The sequence below is a fragment of the Mobula hypostoma genome, chromosome 4 (genome assembly GCF_963921235.1).
Source record: "Mobula hypostoma chromosome 4, sMobHyp1.1, whole genome shotgun sequence".
Classification (NCBI taxonomy): Eukaryota; Metazoa; Chordata; class Chondrichthyes; order Myliobatiformes; family Myliobatidae; genus Mobula; species Mobula hypostoma.
The window spans coordinates 107533747-107550773 of NC_086100.1; the positions used below are offsets into that span (position 1 = coordinate 107533747).

Genomic DNA, 17027 nt, shown 5'->3' on the forward strand with positions numbered 1-17027 from the left:
CACTTTGGTAGAAGGAATAAAAGCGTAGACTGTTTTCTAAGTGGGGAGAAAATTCAAAAATCAGAGGTATAAAGAGACTTGGGAGGCCTTGTGCAGGACTCCCTAAAGGTTAACTTGCAGGTTGAGTTGGAGGTAAAGAAGGCAAATAGGATGTTTGTGTTTATTTCAAGAGGTCTAGAATACAACAGCAAGGATGCAATGCTGAGGCTTTATAAGGTAGTGGTCAGACTGCACTTGGAGTATTATGAGCTGCTTTGGGACTGTTATAGAAGAAAAGATGAGTTGGCATTGGCAAGAGTACAAAGGAGGTTCACAAGAATGATTCTGGGAATGAAAGGGTTAACATATGAGGAGTGTTTGATAGCTCTGGGCCTGTACTTGTTGAAGAGTTTTGTAGAATGGTGGGGTCACTGAAACCTACCAAAAATGGGAAGGCCAAGATAGAGTGGATATGGAGAGGATGTTTCCTATAATGGGCGAATCTAGGATCAAAGGGCACAGCCTCAAAATAGAGGGACATTCCTTTAGAACAGAGGTGAGCAGGAATTTCTTTATTCAGAGGCTAGTTAATCTGTGGAATTCATTACCACAGACAGCTGTGGAAGCCAAGTCAATGAGTATATTTAAATCAGAGGTTGATAGGCTCTTGGTTAGCCAGGGCATCAAAGATTACGGGGTGGGAGATAATATATCAGACAAGATGGAATGACAGCACAGACTCAGTGGGCCAAATGGTGACAAACCACAGCTGAAGCCATCTGAGCAACACACAAAATATTAGAGCAAGTCAGGCAGTATCTATGGAGAGGAATAAACAGTCAACATTTCAGGCCATGAATGGAAAGTAAAGGGGGAACAAACCAGAACAAGAAGGGAGGCTGAAGAACGAATACAAGCTGGCAGCTGGTAAGTGAAGCTAGGCAGGTGAGTGTGGAAGGGAGGGGTGCGGCGGGGGGGGGGATGAGGTAAGAAGCTGGGAGGTGATAGGTGCAGGAGATAAAGGGATGAAGGAGGGATCTGACAGGACAGTTGTCAATGGGAGAAAGCATAGCATTTTAGACAATTTGTGTCATATTTCAGCAAGAAAGAAAAGTAGAGGGTGGGTCTGGATGGCTGTCAAAAAAGTGGCTGAGCTTGCAAGCATTCCAAATTGGTAAATCCTTTAATCCAGTTTCAGTTTTAGATGAACATGTATTATGATGCCAAATTTTGCAGTTTTGCAGGATCAATTAGATATATCGGAGAATCTTTTCTTAATCATTTTTGTGCCCTGAAGGTACAAAGTTCTTTGATAGGATTCCCATAGAAACGTGTGATTTACTTACATGGCTTGCAGTCAAAGCTGCACAAGGGTGATATGAAACAAACTCAATGTCTGAGCCATCTGAACTGCACATATACTTCTCAAGATCATTGTATCGTTCCCCGTACATCACTAAGAAAGTAAGTAGAAAAGCAATGCTCAAATAAGCTCAAAAATTATACAAGCTCAAAACAGAAATTTAATTATCCCAACAATTTAATTAATTTAGAAGTCTGAACTTTAACACAAAGCAATCCAAAATTACCTAGTTGAAATCAGAACACGTTGAGGTAGATATTATCAAACCAAAGCAAAACATGTTTACCATTATATGTTTACGTAATAATAACCACAAGGTTCTAATGAATCAGCACAGAAATATTAAGGGAACACAGAGTTACACAGATCTGGGAGGTCAAGGTTTTGTCCTTGCTTCAAGTTCAAGTGCAAAGTCAGAATGATCACAACAACTATACAATATCCAGAAAGAGCTGCTTACTAGCAGAGAGAAATTATCAGGCATTGGCTATTAACCCCAAGGCGTCAATAGAAGTCAAATCTTCATACAAAGATTTTGGTGGTAAATAATAATTCCAAACATTTCCATTAATTATAAAAATCGAAAATTTCTAATCACATTAGCATTAAAAATGTATGCAGGGGGATTAATTTAACATTAATCTGATATCCCTATGCATCATTCAATCACATGTATGATGGCCATACAATTAAAGCACACAGTCAAGTCTATGCCCTGAGCAACTTGTGATTTGATTCAGTTAACCAAATTTCAGTCTTGGAACTTCTCTGATCAACCAGACTAGGACAACTATTTTTCAGAATATATCTTGACAGAGAGATCTCATTGACTATATGACAAACTTTAATTTCCTGAAAAGAGATAACCTATGTTTCTGTGAGTAATTTGCAATTAACCTCAAATAAATAGACAATAAAATGATTAAAAAATGATTTGTGTGTGAAATAACTTTTCACATTTCTTGACATCAGTATCACTATTCTTCATTTGAAAATCCTGTACTTCCTTCTGACAACAAATTTGCTTCTGGCAGGAAAAAGATCATGCATGTTGCCTTACAGGCATTCAATCATTGTAACCCTCACCATCAAACCCGTAGATAAAAGGGGGTGCTGTAGTAATCAGGCGAACTGACCTCTACCTTGCTGAGGCCCAGTGACAACTCTCAGACACTTCCTCTTACTTACCCCTCGAACAGGTCCCCACTAAGGAGCACCAGGCCATTATCTCCCACACCATCACTGACCTTATTAGCAGTGGGAATCTCCCATCCACCGCCACAAACCTCATAATTCCCTCACCTCCCGTTTCTACCTCCTACCCAAGATCCACAAACTTGTGTGTCCAGGTAGACACATTGTTTCAGCTTGTCCCTGCCTCACTGAACTCATTATCTGCATACCTCAACTTCGTCTTATTCCTCCACCCCCCCCCCCCCGCAGCTCAGTCCCTTCCTACCTACATCCATAACACTTCATGTGCTCCGGATCTTTTCAATGATTTCAAATTCCCTGACCCCCATCATTGTATTTTCACTATGGATGTGCAGACCTAATACACCTCCATCCCCCACCAGGAAGGCCTCAAAGCTCTCAGTTTCTTTCTGGACACCAGACCCAAACAGCTCTCCTCCATCTAGCGAAACTAGTCCTCACTCTCAATAATTTCTCCTTTGGCTCCTCCCACTTCCTTCACACAAAAGGTGTAGCAAGGGGTACTCGCATTGGTCCAAGCTATGCCTGCCTTTTTGTCAGCTACATGAAACAGTCCATGTTCCAAGCCTACACTGGTGTCCATCCCTCACTTTTCCTACACTACATCGACAACTGCATTGGTGCTGCTTCCTGCACCCACGCTGAGCTTGTCGACTTCATCAACTTTGTCTCTAACTTCCACCCTGCCATCAAATTTACCTGGTCCATTTTCAACACTGCCCTCTGCTTTCTTGATGTCACTGTCTCTGGGGACAGCTTATCCACCGACGTCTAATATAAACCCACAGCCCCTCACAGCTCCCTGGACTATACTTCCTCCCACTCTGTTACTTGTAAAAACGCCATCCCCTTCTCTCAATTCCTCTATCTCTATCTCATATACTCTCAGGATGAGGCTTTTCATTCTAGAACGAAGGAGATGTCTTCCTTTGTCAATGAAGGGGCTTACCTTCCTCTACCATCAATGCTGCCCTCAACCGCATCTCTTCCATTTCACGCACGTCTGCTCTTATCCCATCCTCCCGCCATGCTACCAGGGATAGGGTTCCTCTTGTCTTCACCAGCCTCCGCATACAGCACATAATTCTCCAGAACTTCTGCATCACCAACAGGATCCCACTACCAAGCACATCTCTTCTTCCCCCCCCCCACCCCCTCAATTTCTGCTTTTCGCAGGGATCGCTTACTATACAACTCCCTTGTCCATTCGTTCCCTCTCCTGGCACTTATCCTTGCAAGCAGAACAGGTGCTACACTTGCCCCAAACACCTCCTCCCTCACTACCATTCAGAAACTTAAAACAGTCCTTGCAGGTGAGGCAACACTTCAACTGTGAGTCTGTTGGGATCATATACTGTGTCTGGTGTTCCTAGTATGGCCTCCTGTATATCGGTGAGACCTGATGTAGATTGGGAGACCGTTTCGCTGAGCACCTACACTCCGTCCATCAGAAGAAGCGGGATCTCCCAGTGGCCACCCATTTTAATTCCACTTCCCATTTCACTATGTCAATCCATGGTCTCCTCTACTATGTAATGAGGCCACACTTAGGTTGGAGAACAACACCTTATATTTTGTTTGGGTAGCCGCCAACTTGATGGCATGATCATCAATTTCTCAAACTGCAGTAATGGCCCACAACACCACCCTCTCCTTCACCAGTCCCCTTTCACCTTATCTTCTTACCTGCCCATCACCTCCCTCTGATGTTCCTCCTTTTCTTTCTTCCATGGCCTTCTATCCTCACCTATCAGACTCCCCCTTTTCCAGCCCTGTATCTCTTTCACCAACAAACTTCCCAGCTATTTACTTCATCCCTCCCCCTCCAGGTTTCACCTGTTGCCTTTTGTTTCTCTCTTCCCTCCCCCACCTTTTAAATCTACTCCTTATCTTTTTTTTTCTCCGGTCCTGCCAAATGGACTCGGCCCGAAACGTCGACTGTACTTTTTCCATAGATGCTGCCTGGCCTGCTGAGTTCCTCCAGCATTTTATGTGTGTTGCTCAGATTTCCAGCATCTGAAGATTCTCTCATATGTGATTCAATCATTCTTGCCTAATTCATCTCCAAAAACAGAACCCATGTAACTCAACCAAGAATAATATTCCTTATGTCAGAAAGCGGATCAAATATACCTTAAAGTTTTTTTTAAGGTTTTCCAGCCATATGTGGAATTAAGTAGGACAGAAATGAAAGACTGAACTTACCCAGTCTAACTTTGAACGATTTCTGGTCCCTTGGCATTTTCAGTTGTTGCTTCTTTTTGCCACTATTAACTTTTACAGGATTTTCCATTGTCTTCTCTATTCGTTGCCAGTAATTCTTTACTGTCTGAAGCCAGCTATTGTAAAAGATAACAAATTAAAGTGCTGTTAATAAGCTGATACTTAAAAAACAGTATTACTATTTCAATAAATTTGTAATAATAAATTCAGTTTCCTATAATCAAGTATCTATCTTCCAAGTTAAATCAACACTAAGGTTGTTCCCTGTTTTCCTCCCTTATTCGCAGTTCAAAAGTTCAATGTACCCTGATGCAAAAATACATTTAGCAAAATGGCTGTTGCAACACCAAGACATATGGCAAACCAAAAATACTTACAACTTCCTCCATATAATTCATAATTCAACTTATAATTCATTTCACCTGTTAAGCCTTAAGCCTACTAGGCAAAAATAGTCAACTGGAGAAGGGACAAGTTCAATGGGATGAAAACAAAAGGTCAGACTAAGGAAACTTAAATCAAAGTTGGGGAGGCAACAATGCAGTTGACAATTGGAGACCCCATGGTACCGTAGAGGGCAGCACACCACTATCACAGCTCAGGGTGTTGGAGTTTGGAGTTCAATCTTTAAGTCGTCTGTCTGTCCTCCCCATGAAATACGTAGATTTTCTCCGGCGGCTCTGATTTCCTCCCAAATCAAAGACGTACAGGTTGGTAGGATAATTGATCATTGTAAATTATACCATGAGTAGGCTAGGGTTAAATTGGGGGTTGCTGGGGCGCTGTGGATCTAAGGGCCAGAAGGGCTATTCCGTGCTGTATCTCTAAATGAATAATTATGACACTGATATTCTACAGGCATGTTAACAATAAAAAAACAGCAAAAGATAGGAACTGATCAAAAGCAGAGGCCATGAAATAATGAATACTTGATTACCAGTCCTCATGACAAAAAAAATTAAACAAGGCAGCAGCTGTATTTATGGTAACATCACATGGCCCAGATAGGAGACATTTTCTGATTCTTGAAGTATCTGAGAAAACTGGAGAAGCCTTGGCCAAAAATCTTTTGGAGGAGGTGACAGAAAACTAGAAAAACGCAAATGCTACACATCCTTTGTCAAAATCAGCAAAGGGATGTATGGTAAGAAACCTTCTACAGTGAGTCAAACTTAGTAAATCACTTCACAAGGGTGGTTGACTGGAAAAAGATAAAGTGGATTTACCAACGGCAAACCCTATCTACAGGGGAGGATTCAACTGTAGCATTCAAAGAGCTGAAGAAAGTGTCAGAAGAAAGAATACTTTTCGTACAAAGTGACTGTACTGTAATTATTCCATCTTACAAACTACCCACCCAGCAGCCCTGTCATGTACTTCTACTCCCATTTGTCAAGAGTCTCCCATTTACCCATTGACCTGAATCTAACTGAAAGCAATCCAAAGCGACTACGAATTCAGCACAGAATGCCAGTTTAAGAAACAATGCAATACTAGGCAAGAATTATTTTGAAGAGTTACTGGGCAAGAACTTCTGGTTTGCTGATTGTTGCAGAGAGGGCCAGAAAAGGACACCGAATCATCACAAGCAGATGTTCCCAGACTTCTGCTCCAATTTCTTGACCAATACAATGAACCTAAAAAAAATGCAGTAAAATAATTAGTTCAAATTCTAATGACCAATTGCACAATTTAAATGGAAAGAACCATGCTGGGACAGTTCCAGTAAATGTAATTTGCCAATTAATCTCAGATAGATGGAACAATTTAGAAGGTCAAACATCTCAGTACAACCTTCGAAAATCAAAATATTTACTTTGAAAAATATTTGCTTAACAGAAAGCCACTACCTTTTTAAAGTTGAAAGTTTTCTGTTCAGGTTATGGAAATCTATCCTTATCAAATTCACAAATCACTACACCAAAATTTAAGATACTAATAAGATTCACTCATAAAATTTGTGAGGAACAGAAACAACTCATCGTCTTTTTATTTATTTACTTATTTATTAATTAAGGTGCAGCGTGGAATCGGGCTTTCGAGCCATGGCGTTCAGTAATCCCAATTTAACCCTAGCCTTATCACAGGTCAATTTATGACCAATTAACCTACCAGCCAGTACATCTTTGGACTGTGGGAGGAAACTGGAGCACCCAGAGGAAACCCATGCAGTCACAAGGACAACACACAAACTCCTTCAGGCAGCAGGGGGAATTGAACCCCAGTCACTGGTACTGTAAAGCGTTGTGCTAACTACTATGTTACCGTGCCACACTCAGTACTGTGAGGCAATAAAACCTGGATGCGAAGTCATTTTGTTGACTGTGTTGGCAGCCCTTGCCAAGTTCCTTCTTCAAGCCCTCTCCAATCCAAGGACATGTGCACAAACATCTCAGAGTGCAAGCAACACTGCCATGCTCTATCTGATGCACTACATTGTGGAGTGTAGATATTGCCAGCTTTTTAAAGGAACCCTTCGGCCTTTACTTCACTTCCATTAAATCACTTTGCTTTCATTTCAGCTCCACTCCGAAGGTCTAATATTGGCCTTAGCTGTTAAAATAACCGTAATGAGTCGCTTTATCCTTGTCAAAAAACTGGCTTGAAGGGAAAACATCCCACAGGAACACACTGCTGCTTATAACGTGGCATTCAGTGGGAAAAGGCGGTCTAGGTTACAGAAGATCACAATGAGGTTTATTTTCTAGCACCACAATCCTTCGGTAACGCGAGGGCTGTCTGTACGTAACCTTGAGCTATCAAACTTCTCGCACTTTCCACTGAATACTAAACTATCAAATTATTTTATAGAAAGTTGTCTGCCCATCTATTTCTAACAATTATTAGTTTCATTTAATAATGCTTTAACTGATAATTAGCTGAATAAAGTTTTCTTATTTCAACAGTATGGAGTACAAGTGGGCCCATTATCGTTAGATGTAATTGATTGTATGGTAGCACATCAGTTAGCACAATCGTTTTTCAGCTCCAGTAATCACCAAACAGGATTCAATTTCCACTGTTGCCTGTGAGGAGTTTGTACGTTCCCCCCGTGACTACTTGGTTTCCCACCCACATTCCAAAGAAATACAGTTAGGCTTGGGGTTAAGCAAATTGTGGGCATGCTAAGTTGGCACGAAAGCATGGCGACACTTGCGGACTGGGCCCATCACAATCCTTGTTGATTTAATCTGACACAAATGACATATTTCACTGTGTGCATCATGTTTCAATATGCATGTGATTAGCTAACCTTTTTTTATCTTTTATTTAAGATAATCATGAACAACAGCATAAAGAAAAACTGAAACTAGCATACAAATTAAACAATCTAAATGAAAGTGTGATCAAGAACACAAAATATTCAGCAGATGCTGGGAATCCACAGCAACACACACAAAATACTGGAAGAATATAGTAGATCAGGCAGCATCTGGAGAGAAATAAACAATCAATGTTTTAGGCCAAGACCCTTCATCAGAACTCTCCATACTTGCTGTTTGACCTACTGAGCTCCTCCAGCATTTTGCATATGTTGCTCTGGAGTACATCAATCCTTGATTCTGCCCCAAACTACATCAAATTCCAGAAGGGAGAAAAACATAGACGAAATGCAAGGGGAAAAAAAAACTATTTTGTCATCGCTCTCAAACAAGCTATTACCCAACACAAAAAATGCTCAGGCAGAGTCTTAGTCTACTTTTCAACTGTAACTAGCACTGTGCTTTCAAAAAATATATAGATTTAATAAGTTTAGGAAAATGTATTTCAACTATTGAGAACATATCTGGCAAAAATATTAAATATATTTTTCAGGTAACAACAATGTCAAACAGATGTCATACATTTCCTGCTTTAAAATTTTCTTCCCATACTTTTACTAAATTAATTAGACCAAACACAGATAAAACATGACACACCTTTGTGATTTTATTATTTTTTTTCCTCAAATCCCCAAATTCTGTGATGCCTTACCTCATCAAAAATAACATATTTAAGCTTCTTCACCCAGGCTTGACGTTGTGGAGTAAGAATAAGCTTTTCAAAGCACTGAGGAACTGTGATGAGTATCTGAAACAAATATTGCAATTAGACAAATTCAATTTTGAACCAGTACAAACACAGCTTTGGGCAGTCTTAGATATCAAGATGATCAGAGAGATAAAGCATGAAAACAGGCCCTTCAGCTTAGTAAAACAGTGTTTACTATCAACCACATATTTACCTTTATTCTACATAAATCCCATTTTATATACTTTCCACATACTCATCAACTCTCCTTCCACACCAGAGACTGTACCACTGACCTACACACTAGGGGCATTTTACAGTGACCACTTAAGTGGCTGACTTCACATCTTTAGGCTGAAGAGGTATCTGGAATACCAGGTCAAAACCAGCAAAGCCACAGGAAGAATGTGTAAACTGTGCACAGATCTGCCAGTCCCTGAAAGCTGTCAGTATCATTAAAAGTGTTGACTAGATGACATCAAAAAACAATGGAAAAGGAACAAGCAACAGCATACAGTCCACTAGCTTATTTGTCAAGAGGCAGAGAAACCATATCAGATCAAGCCTTTATCCAAAGCCCATGTCCAGCTTCATTATAATCTTACTTTTAGTTTTAAAGTAAAAAAGGTTGGACAAAATCTGTCAGTTTTTTTTCATAAATCAATTTTTTTTTGATGTTTGTGGATGAAGAGTGTGTACTACAGTGCAGTTTTTCTATCAATTATGCCAAATCATCTGACTTCTCACTGAGAAACTCATTACTGCCAATGGTAAGGATAGTTATGCCGAACTATACAAAGATCTATTGGGACAAAGGTTAACAGGGAAAACAGCAAAATAAAAAACACAACAATAATATGGTGAAGCAGTTCCTGAAATATACATCGAAGGATCAGGCATCTTGTAAAATAGAAGATAGTATATATAAATTGCACAGAAATGATGCAGCACTTTAAATGACTAGGTGCTTTTAAAACCATTGAATCTACCCTTTAAAATGTTTGATGATGCACATATCACAAAAGAGAGAAAGGTTAGGTGATAAAACCAAAGACTCACACTCCTATCTCTTAGCAGCTAACAAAGAAATAGTATATAATCTATGAAATCTGAAGACCATGCCACAACTGCAAGCGCAGGAAATTGTAATCTAATGGAAGTCATGACTTATTTATAAATATAAAATAACCTACTTGGCAGTTTAAAGCATCTTGTCGATAGTCACGTGTGAGAACACCGCACACAACCATTCCATCAGGTAAAGTTTTGCTGAATCTGTTATAAACAGTTGCAACCACTTGGTTCACAAGAGCCTATTAATTAAAAAAAAATAAGATCACCGAACAATATTCACTAAGTATTCTAGTAAAATCAGGAAGTAATAAAAATTATTACAACTATTGAAGATTGGGATAATCTATTAGAGAGCATGTATTTGAAAGTTGTTCATCTCTGACCAGTAAAGCTCAACACATTTTAAGACATAATGCAGGTTTGAACATGGTCCTCTTCAAAATTCAAGAATGACATCTAACCAATATATTTTCCTCATTCCATCTTACAACAACACTAGGACAGAGTTGATTTTGGAGAGAACAGCTGTTATCAAGAGCTCCAAGTCACATTCACAACCTACCTTCCTTCCTTTCAACAAAGCCATACCTTTGAAAATGCATAATCAATCTCAGAGTTAACATAAATACAGCATCATTTTTGGTAGCATCTTGTAATATACCTTTGATACGTTCGAAACATTTTCATTAAGTGGGTAATTTATTAAACAGTTATTTATAAGTCATACCTTTGTGGGTGCAACATACACCAACACACCATCATCACTGTCACGTAGAACCTTCTCCATGCAATAATAGGAAGCATATGTTTTCCCTGAGGAGGTTGGAGCAACTATCACTGCAGATTCATTACTATCCACAGCATCTAGAAGCTCTCGCTGCAATTAATCAAAGTGAGTTTTTATTAATCAGTTACCACCAATAAACAAACATGAAACAGATTCAAAAGAGATTCATCTCACCAGTACTTATCTCCCCCCTAAAAATACAAGGGCATGCTAGTTCATCACTGTTAGAGCTTATATATACAAAACCAAAAGGGGAAAAGGATCGTACAGGCCAATTTTCTTAGATAACATCATGAAAATCCTGACAAGAGGCAAGTGTTAAGAAAGAATTGACGTACATTCAACATTCCAGATATAGAAAAGGCCATTTTCCAACTTTCTCTTACTTCTGTTGAAGTACTTTAATCAAGAGTTTGGCTCATTCACTCTGAAAGCTTCCTTCAATTGGTGTTATTTTTCTGCTCACAAAGTTGCCTATGGTTCCTATTAGCACACCACAATTTTTGATGCTCAAAGCTCCTTTTGTGTTAGTGAGTATCATACTAAGAGTTCATTTCATATCTCAGGCCAACCCCGGGAAATGGACAAAACTGAAATAAAGAGTCCTGCTCTCTCCATCCTTAAGAGAATTTTTCTAGCCCCTAATTCCCAGATGTCGAGGGGAAAATACTACAAACACTATGCTACACTACCTTTTTGTGCATCATTTTAACTTTACCCTTAGTTTTCTCACTGCCACAAAGCTGGAATTGTCTAACAAGTCTTCACAATTCTTTATGAGCTTTCCCAGTTAATACTCTCAACTTGAAAGTTGAACATTTGAAAAAGCAAGCACAAAAAGCAGTGACAACTATACAAATTTGTACTCAATTTATCCTATTCTTGCATTATTTGTACCAAAGTTTATTGATGTAAAGATCACATTACAAACATATACTAGAAGAAACATTTACAATTACCTGCCACGTGTCTGGAATGAAATGAGTAACCCTGGGATCTGGATCATTCCTCTCATCTCGCAACAAGTATTGACCCATAAATTTCAGTTGAAAACGAACTGGATCAACACCAACTTCAAATTTGTTCTCCTTCTTATAACTTTTAGAACGTGCTGCTTTCTGTTTTATTAAAAAGGATTGTTGTATTAATTTCACAGACATGGATTCATAGCCCTTCTCCTCCAAGTACAAATTTCCTGCTGGGATGCAATCTTACAACCCATTGACAACTCATTCAAAGTCACATTCCTGAGTATGGACAAGTCCAGCACATCACAGAAAATATGATCCAAGGCTGTGTATACCAGTTTAGAAAAATGATAAAAGATGCAAAATTTTGACAGGGTTCAACACATTAGATACAGTACAGATATTTTCTCCCCCCAAATGGGGAAATGTACTTTAGAACCAGGGTCAGAACCTCACCATACAGGTTAAAACATTTTGATTGAAATGATTATAAAGAAAACTCTTCATGAGAGGTCAATGAACCAATGAAATTCTCTACCTCAGGAGGGCAGAGAGGTCAAATTGTGCATATCTTTAAAGAGGTAGATTTACAGATACAGTAAGATATAGGGTATGGGGAGAGGCCAGAGATACGGTATAGAGATAGAGAAGTAGACGCACTAATCCTGAACGACAAAGCAAGCTGGAAAGATGGTTTCCAGTAAGATGACGACATGATCAGATGCAGCAGCCTCTCTAGGTCCAAACAATGGTGCAATTGTTTGTCTTTTTTACAATTACAAGACACTGCTAGATATTAAGAACATCAAATATAGCAGGTGTACCCCACTAGCAAATTGCTGTTTAGCATTGAAGTTGGACTTGTTGCGCACCACACTGCAGCTTGCTTCAGCCACCCAGACAGCTCATGATCCAACAAACAGTAGAAATGATTGGTTTAGACGTTTTTCTTGTGACTGCAAGATACTATTAGACATTGGTAATGCAGAACACTGCGAGCCCAATTCATTGGTTCACTGGAAAGACCAACGGTGGGGGAGCTGCACTGCCTCGATTGTTGCATGGACAAGGCTCTCATGCCTCAAAGTCCCCTGTTGTGGTCACCAAAGGAGACACTGGAACTGATTGTGTGCCAATGGATTCTGTTCTGGGTTGGAGGCTGTCCCCTCCCATCGGTGCTTCTCTCCAGCTTTCACTCCTGGGAAGACAAATTGGATCGTGTTCATCTGCGGCTGCAATTGTGTGAAACAAGGAACCGCTCTTGCAGCTCCAGGACAACATCCATGCAGTATCAACCCACAGGCCATGATACTCATGGACCTGGTTTTTATGTTTTGTAACTATATGTTTTTCAGCTTTCATAATTATATGTGCCATATGTGTTGTGTGTGTCTGTTGATAGTCTGTTTTGCACCTTAGCCCTAGAGGAACCCTGCTTCATTAGCCTATATTTCTATATAGGGTTGAATGACAAAGTTGAACTTGAGCTTGAAAAATCAAATGGTGTCATTCTACTTTCATTTTCTATACATCCATCATGCCTGAAAATCCACTTTGGGAAAGAACCAAGTTAACAACTATTAGAACAGAAAATCCAAATCAGCTTGCCTCCTGTATCATGAGCACACGAGCAATTGAAACTAAGTCACATAGCTTGGTAGTGAATGCTACGATAGCTTTAATTTACCTCAGTACTGTACACTGTGATGGCTTTATCCACCAGGCAAATCAAGGAAGTCGTAACAGTAATGGCTTTAAGTGCATACAACTTCATTTAGCTTCTAAAAAGGTACTGATACTGTAATACATGCACTGAAGAAAATACAAATTGTAGTAGTTAATTCTTGACCCAAGGGATACAAACATTGTAAAATTTGAAAACTTACACTAAAATCAACGTTTAAAAAACATGACTCAACAAAATTTAACACAAGACAAAAATATACTCAAATTCTTCCAGAAAGTATCCGCTATTGACTCTTTTGCTGCTCATCCTTCTACCCTGATAAGAGAACACCAGTGTAGTGTATTCCTACAGTATAGGAAACTTTCAACTCAAGGAATAGATCAGTAACAACTACAGCAGAATTGACAGAAAATTCACTGAAGCTCACAAAGGCTACAGAAAGCTGATAAATCACCACCACTGCAGATCCTAAAACAATGGCACCAGATTTAGAGATAAAGGGTCCACCTTTTGTCAGCCCGTCAGCCCCCATGACAAAAGGAGTACCATCTGTAAATTATAAAGAAAGCAAAGTTTTAAAAATTAATTTTTACCTGTTCAATGTCTGGAATGGTCTGTGCTAATTTGTTAAATCCAAGTTCTTTGAGATAAGTAGCTATGAGCTTCAGTTGGCTTTTATCCATCTGCTTCTCATACTTATCCAATATATTGTGAATTCTTTTCATCACACGGCCTGCAATAACATTGTTTTTCTTGGTGCTTTCTAAAGAAACAAAAATGATCTGATCAGTCATCCAATCACCACCCAGCTTTTTAAAACTAAAAAACGCAAACATGAACATTTTCGGTAACTGACACAGCTTAATTTAATGTGAATAAACCTGGAACTTTCAGTGGGAAGACTCCTCATTCCACACATACATCACTATAGTCAAAGCCAATGGAACATCTTTGCAGATGAGAATAATGAATATTCATCAAAGAACTATTACGTTGGGTAGAGTTCAAAAAGATTTAAAGAAAAGGATCTCCATCTCTCCACCACTTTGATTTTCAAAGAATTTGCTTTACTCCATGCTATCTGCTCTTTATAAAGTTCCTTAATGCCCTCCTCCTAGCCTCATTAATAAGTCATATCAAAACATCCTCAGACCACCCCTTGTTCAGACTGAACCAATGATTTTTTTTCATTATATAGTCCTTAGTAACTCTTATCAATGTCACCACACCTGCTGTGTGAACAATTTGTCCTCTAACAGATAGCCCCTTGATATTACCACTTCATGTTGTCTCAAATGGGCAATAGTTTTACAGGGAATCTCTGGTTGAGACCCCGATATCCAGTTGATACAGGTATCCAAACTAGAGAAAAGGACAGAACTGACCACACTTCTGTATTCCTTATCACGGATACATTTCTATTTTGTTCTAATACCAAATCTTGGATTTAGCTCTCAAAATCACCTTCATTTATTTTACATACTCAAATAGTTGGCTGCCATTCAATACAATTATCAGTCATTGACAATGCCCTCAATTTCTATAACCTTAACCCAATGAAAACTTTAATCTATGGAACACAGCACCCCTGTTTGGTTTACTCTCATGAAAGACTGTACAGCACAGGAACAGGCCCTTCAGCCCACAATATCTGTACAATGCCAAATGAATCTCATCTTTCTGCACACGTTCCCTCAATTCCCTGCATGCTCATGTGCCAAACTAAACCATTCTTAAATATTGCCATCATTCTGCTACCACCATCCACCCATTCCCCCAGTCCCCTCCTTCTCTGTTTACTCAGTCGAGATGAGGGATCTCTGTCCAAACACTAACTGCCCATTTCCATCCGCAAATTCTGCCTCACCGAGTTCCTCCAGCACTCTGACCTATCCTCAAGCCCAGATTACATCAGCATCTTTCATATCCCATCTAAACCTAAAGATCACGCTGTCTAGAAAGCCTGATTATTGCTCTATTGACTGCTGTAAACTACCCAGCTTCTTACTGGACCTCCTTAAATATGATATTGCAGATAGCTTCTTAAACTACCCATCTTTCTTAAAACCATCATCAATGATATACACAATAAAAATTTATACTCATCCCCAATTCATTCAAATTACTACTCCATCTTCAAGTTTCTTGATGTCCTTGATCAAACTACCTTTCTGGCTCATATGCTTGAATTTTGAGCTCTACAAACCTAAACTTGGTCAGAAGTATGTTATTCCAGTGTTTCTGTTCTACTGACTGACAAGCCATTCAATATTCAATTTGTCCAAACTCAGTTAGTTTTGGTAGCCTACAGACCAAAGACAAGAACACAAAGTTTTACAATTTCATATAACCCACTTCAAGTGTTCTTTTCCCATTCTCACAGGGCCTCTCTTTCCCTTTGTTCAATTTTTACATTCCTCCACTCACTGCCACCCTGTTGTTTAGTTTCATAACCTTCCCCCACCCAATTCTACCTGCCCACTACTTGGGTTTCTTCCTCCACTGCTCACTCTTTCTATCCCCTCTCCCAACTGGTTCCATTTGCCCTACGTCCTACCATTATTTGGTTCGACCTATCAGCTGTCAACCTGTCATAACACTTCCCCTCCTGGCTCAATGCTTGCTGTCTCGACCCAAAACGTCGACTGTACCTCTTCCTAGAGATGCTGCCTGGCCTGCTGCATTCACCAGCAACTTTGATGTGTGTTGCTTGAATTTCCAGCATCTGCAGAATTCCTCGTGTTTGCGAAATCATACCACCTACCCCATTTGATTTCATCTCTCATCTTAGTCTCACCCCTGCCTCACATATTTATAGGTCATCTTCCCACTCTCAGTCCCAAGGCAGGGTCTCAACCCGAAACAGCAAACATCACTTTGCCTTCATAGATGCCACGAGCCCCAAGTTCTTTCAGCAGTTTATATTTGCAATTGACTTATCCATAAATTGTACTCAAACAAAATCAAGCCATTCAGACCTGTAGTTTGGCAATGTTCAACCCAAATTTTAAAGCAGTTTTCCAGTACTTCCATTTCTGCAATCAACTTTACAGAATCCCCTGAGCATTTCTTCAGAAACTCATCAAGCTTTTTAATTCCTTGGTCAAAATTCTCCTGAATCATTTTGATAATGCTTTTGGATATTAAAGTCCATTGTTCCCTTTGCTTGTGCTCTTCCTTCTCTTTCTTTTTTCTTATGTTTTCTTCTGCAATTATATCAGCTTTCTTCTTGGGCTGTGGGAAGAAAACGATTAGCCTGCTTTTAATTTAAATTATACCAAACAATTACATCTGCTCTTACTCCAAATATTAATTATGCAATTTAGTGAAGTAAAACAAGGCACCCATAAGTAGATTGCATCCATATTTTTGGATGAGGCAAAGCATGGAGGCAAAGCATGGAGCCTTCACAAGCACGTATAACTTGACATATCATAAGTTAAAGAACAGGGGAGTTATTCAGCAATGTCCTGGATAACGTATATCAACTTCACAAGATCATTAAGACACTGATGTTTGCAAAAACCTCTCTCAAAAACTGCTGCTAGGATTTCCTATATTGAAAGAACTGCACTTCTGAAGTAACTAACCGAACAACATTTATTCTAATGGCACTTCACTGAAAGTTCGGTCTAAAAAGTGCTTTGCAATGCACCTCAACATAATGTAGATATTAAGGACACTCAGCTCTTCTACACCAATGCAAAAATCAAATTACAT

General features: G+C 39.4%; 1 protein-coding gene across 2 annotated transcripts in view; it reads right to left on the minus strand.

Annotated features, from left to right (window-relative positions):
- The window catches only part of LOC134345541 (probable ATP-dependent RNA helicase DDX60), a 71390-nt gene that overhangs the window by 29717 nt on the left and 24646 nt on the right, over positions 1-17027 (minus strand). For both annotated transcript variants that reach the window (XM_063046345.1, XM_063046344.1), the window contains exons 13-21: positions 16286-16541; positions 13901-14070; positions 11612-11770; positions 10593-10742; positions 9985-10104; positions 8756-8851; positions 6302-6417; positions 4763-4896; positions 1326-1435 (exon numbers count right to left, since the gene is read on the minus strand). In XM_063046345.1, the coding sequence (XP_062902415.1) occupies positions 1326-1435; positions 4763-4896; positions 6302-6417; positions 8756-8851; positions 9985-10104; positions 10593-10742; positions 11612-11770; positions 13901-14070; positions 16286-16541 (1311 nt within the window). The remainder of the gene's footprint in view (positions 1-1325; positions 1436-4762; positions 4897-6301; positions 6418-8755; positions 8852-9984; positions 10105-10592; positions 10743-11611; positions 11771-13900; positions 14071-16285; positions 16542-17027) is intronic.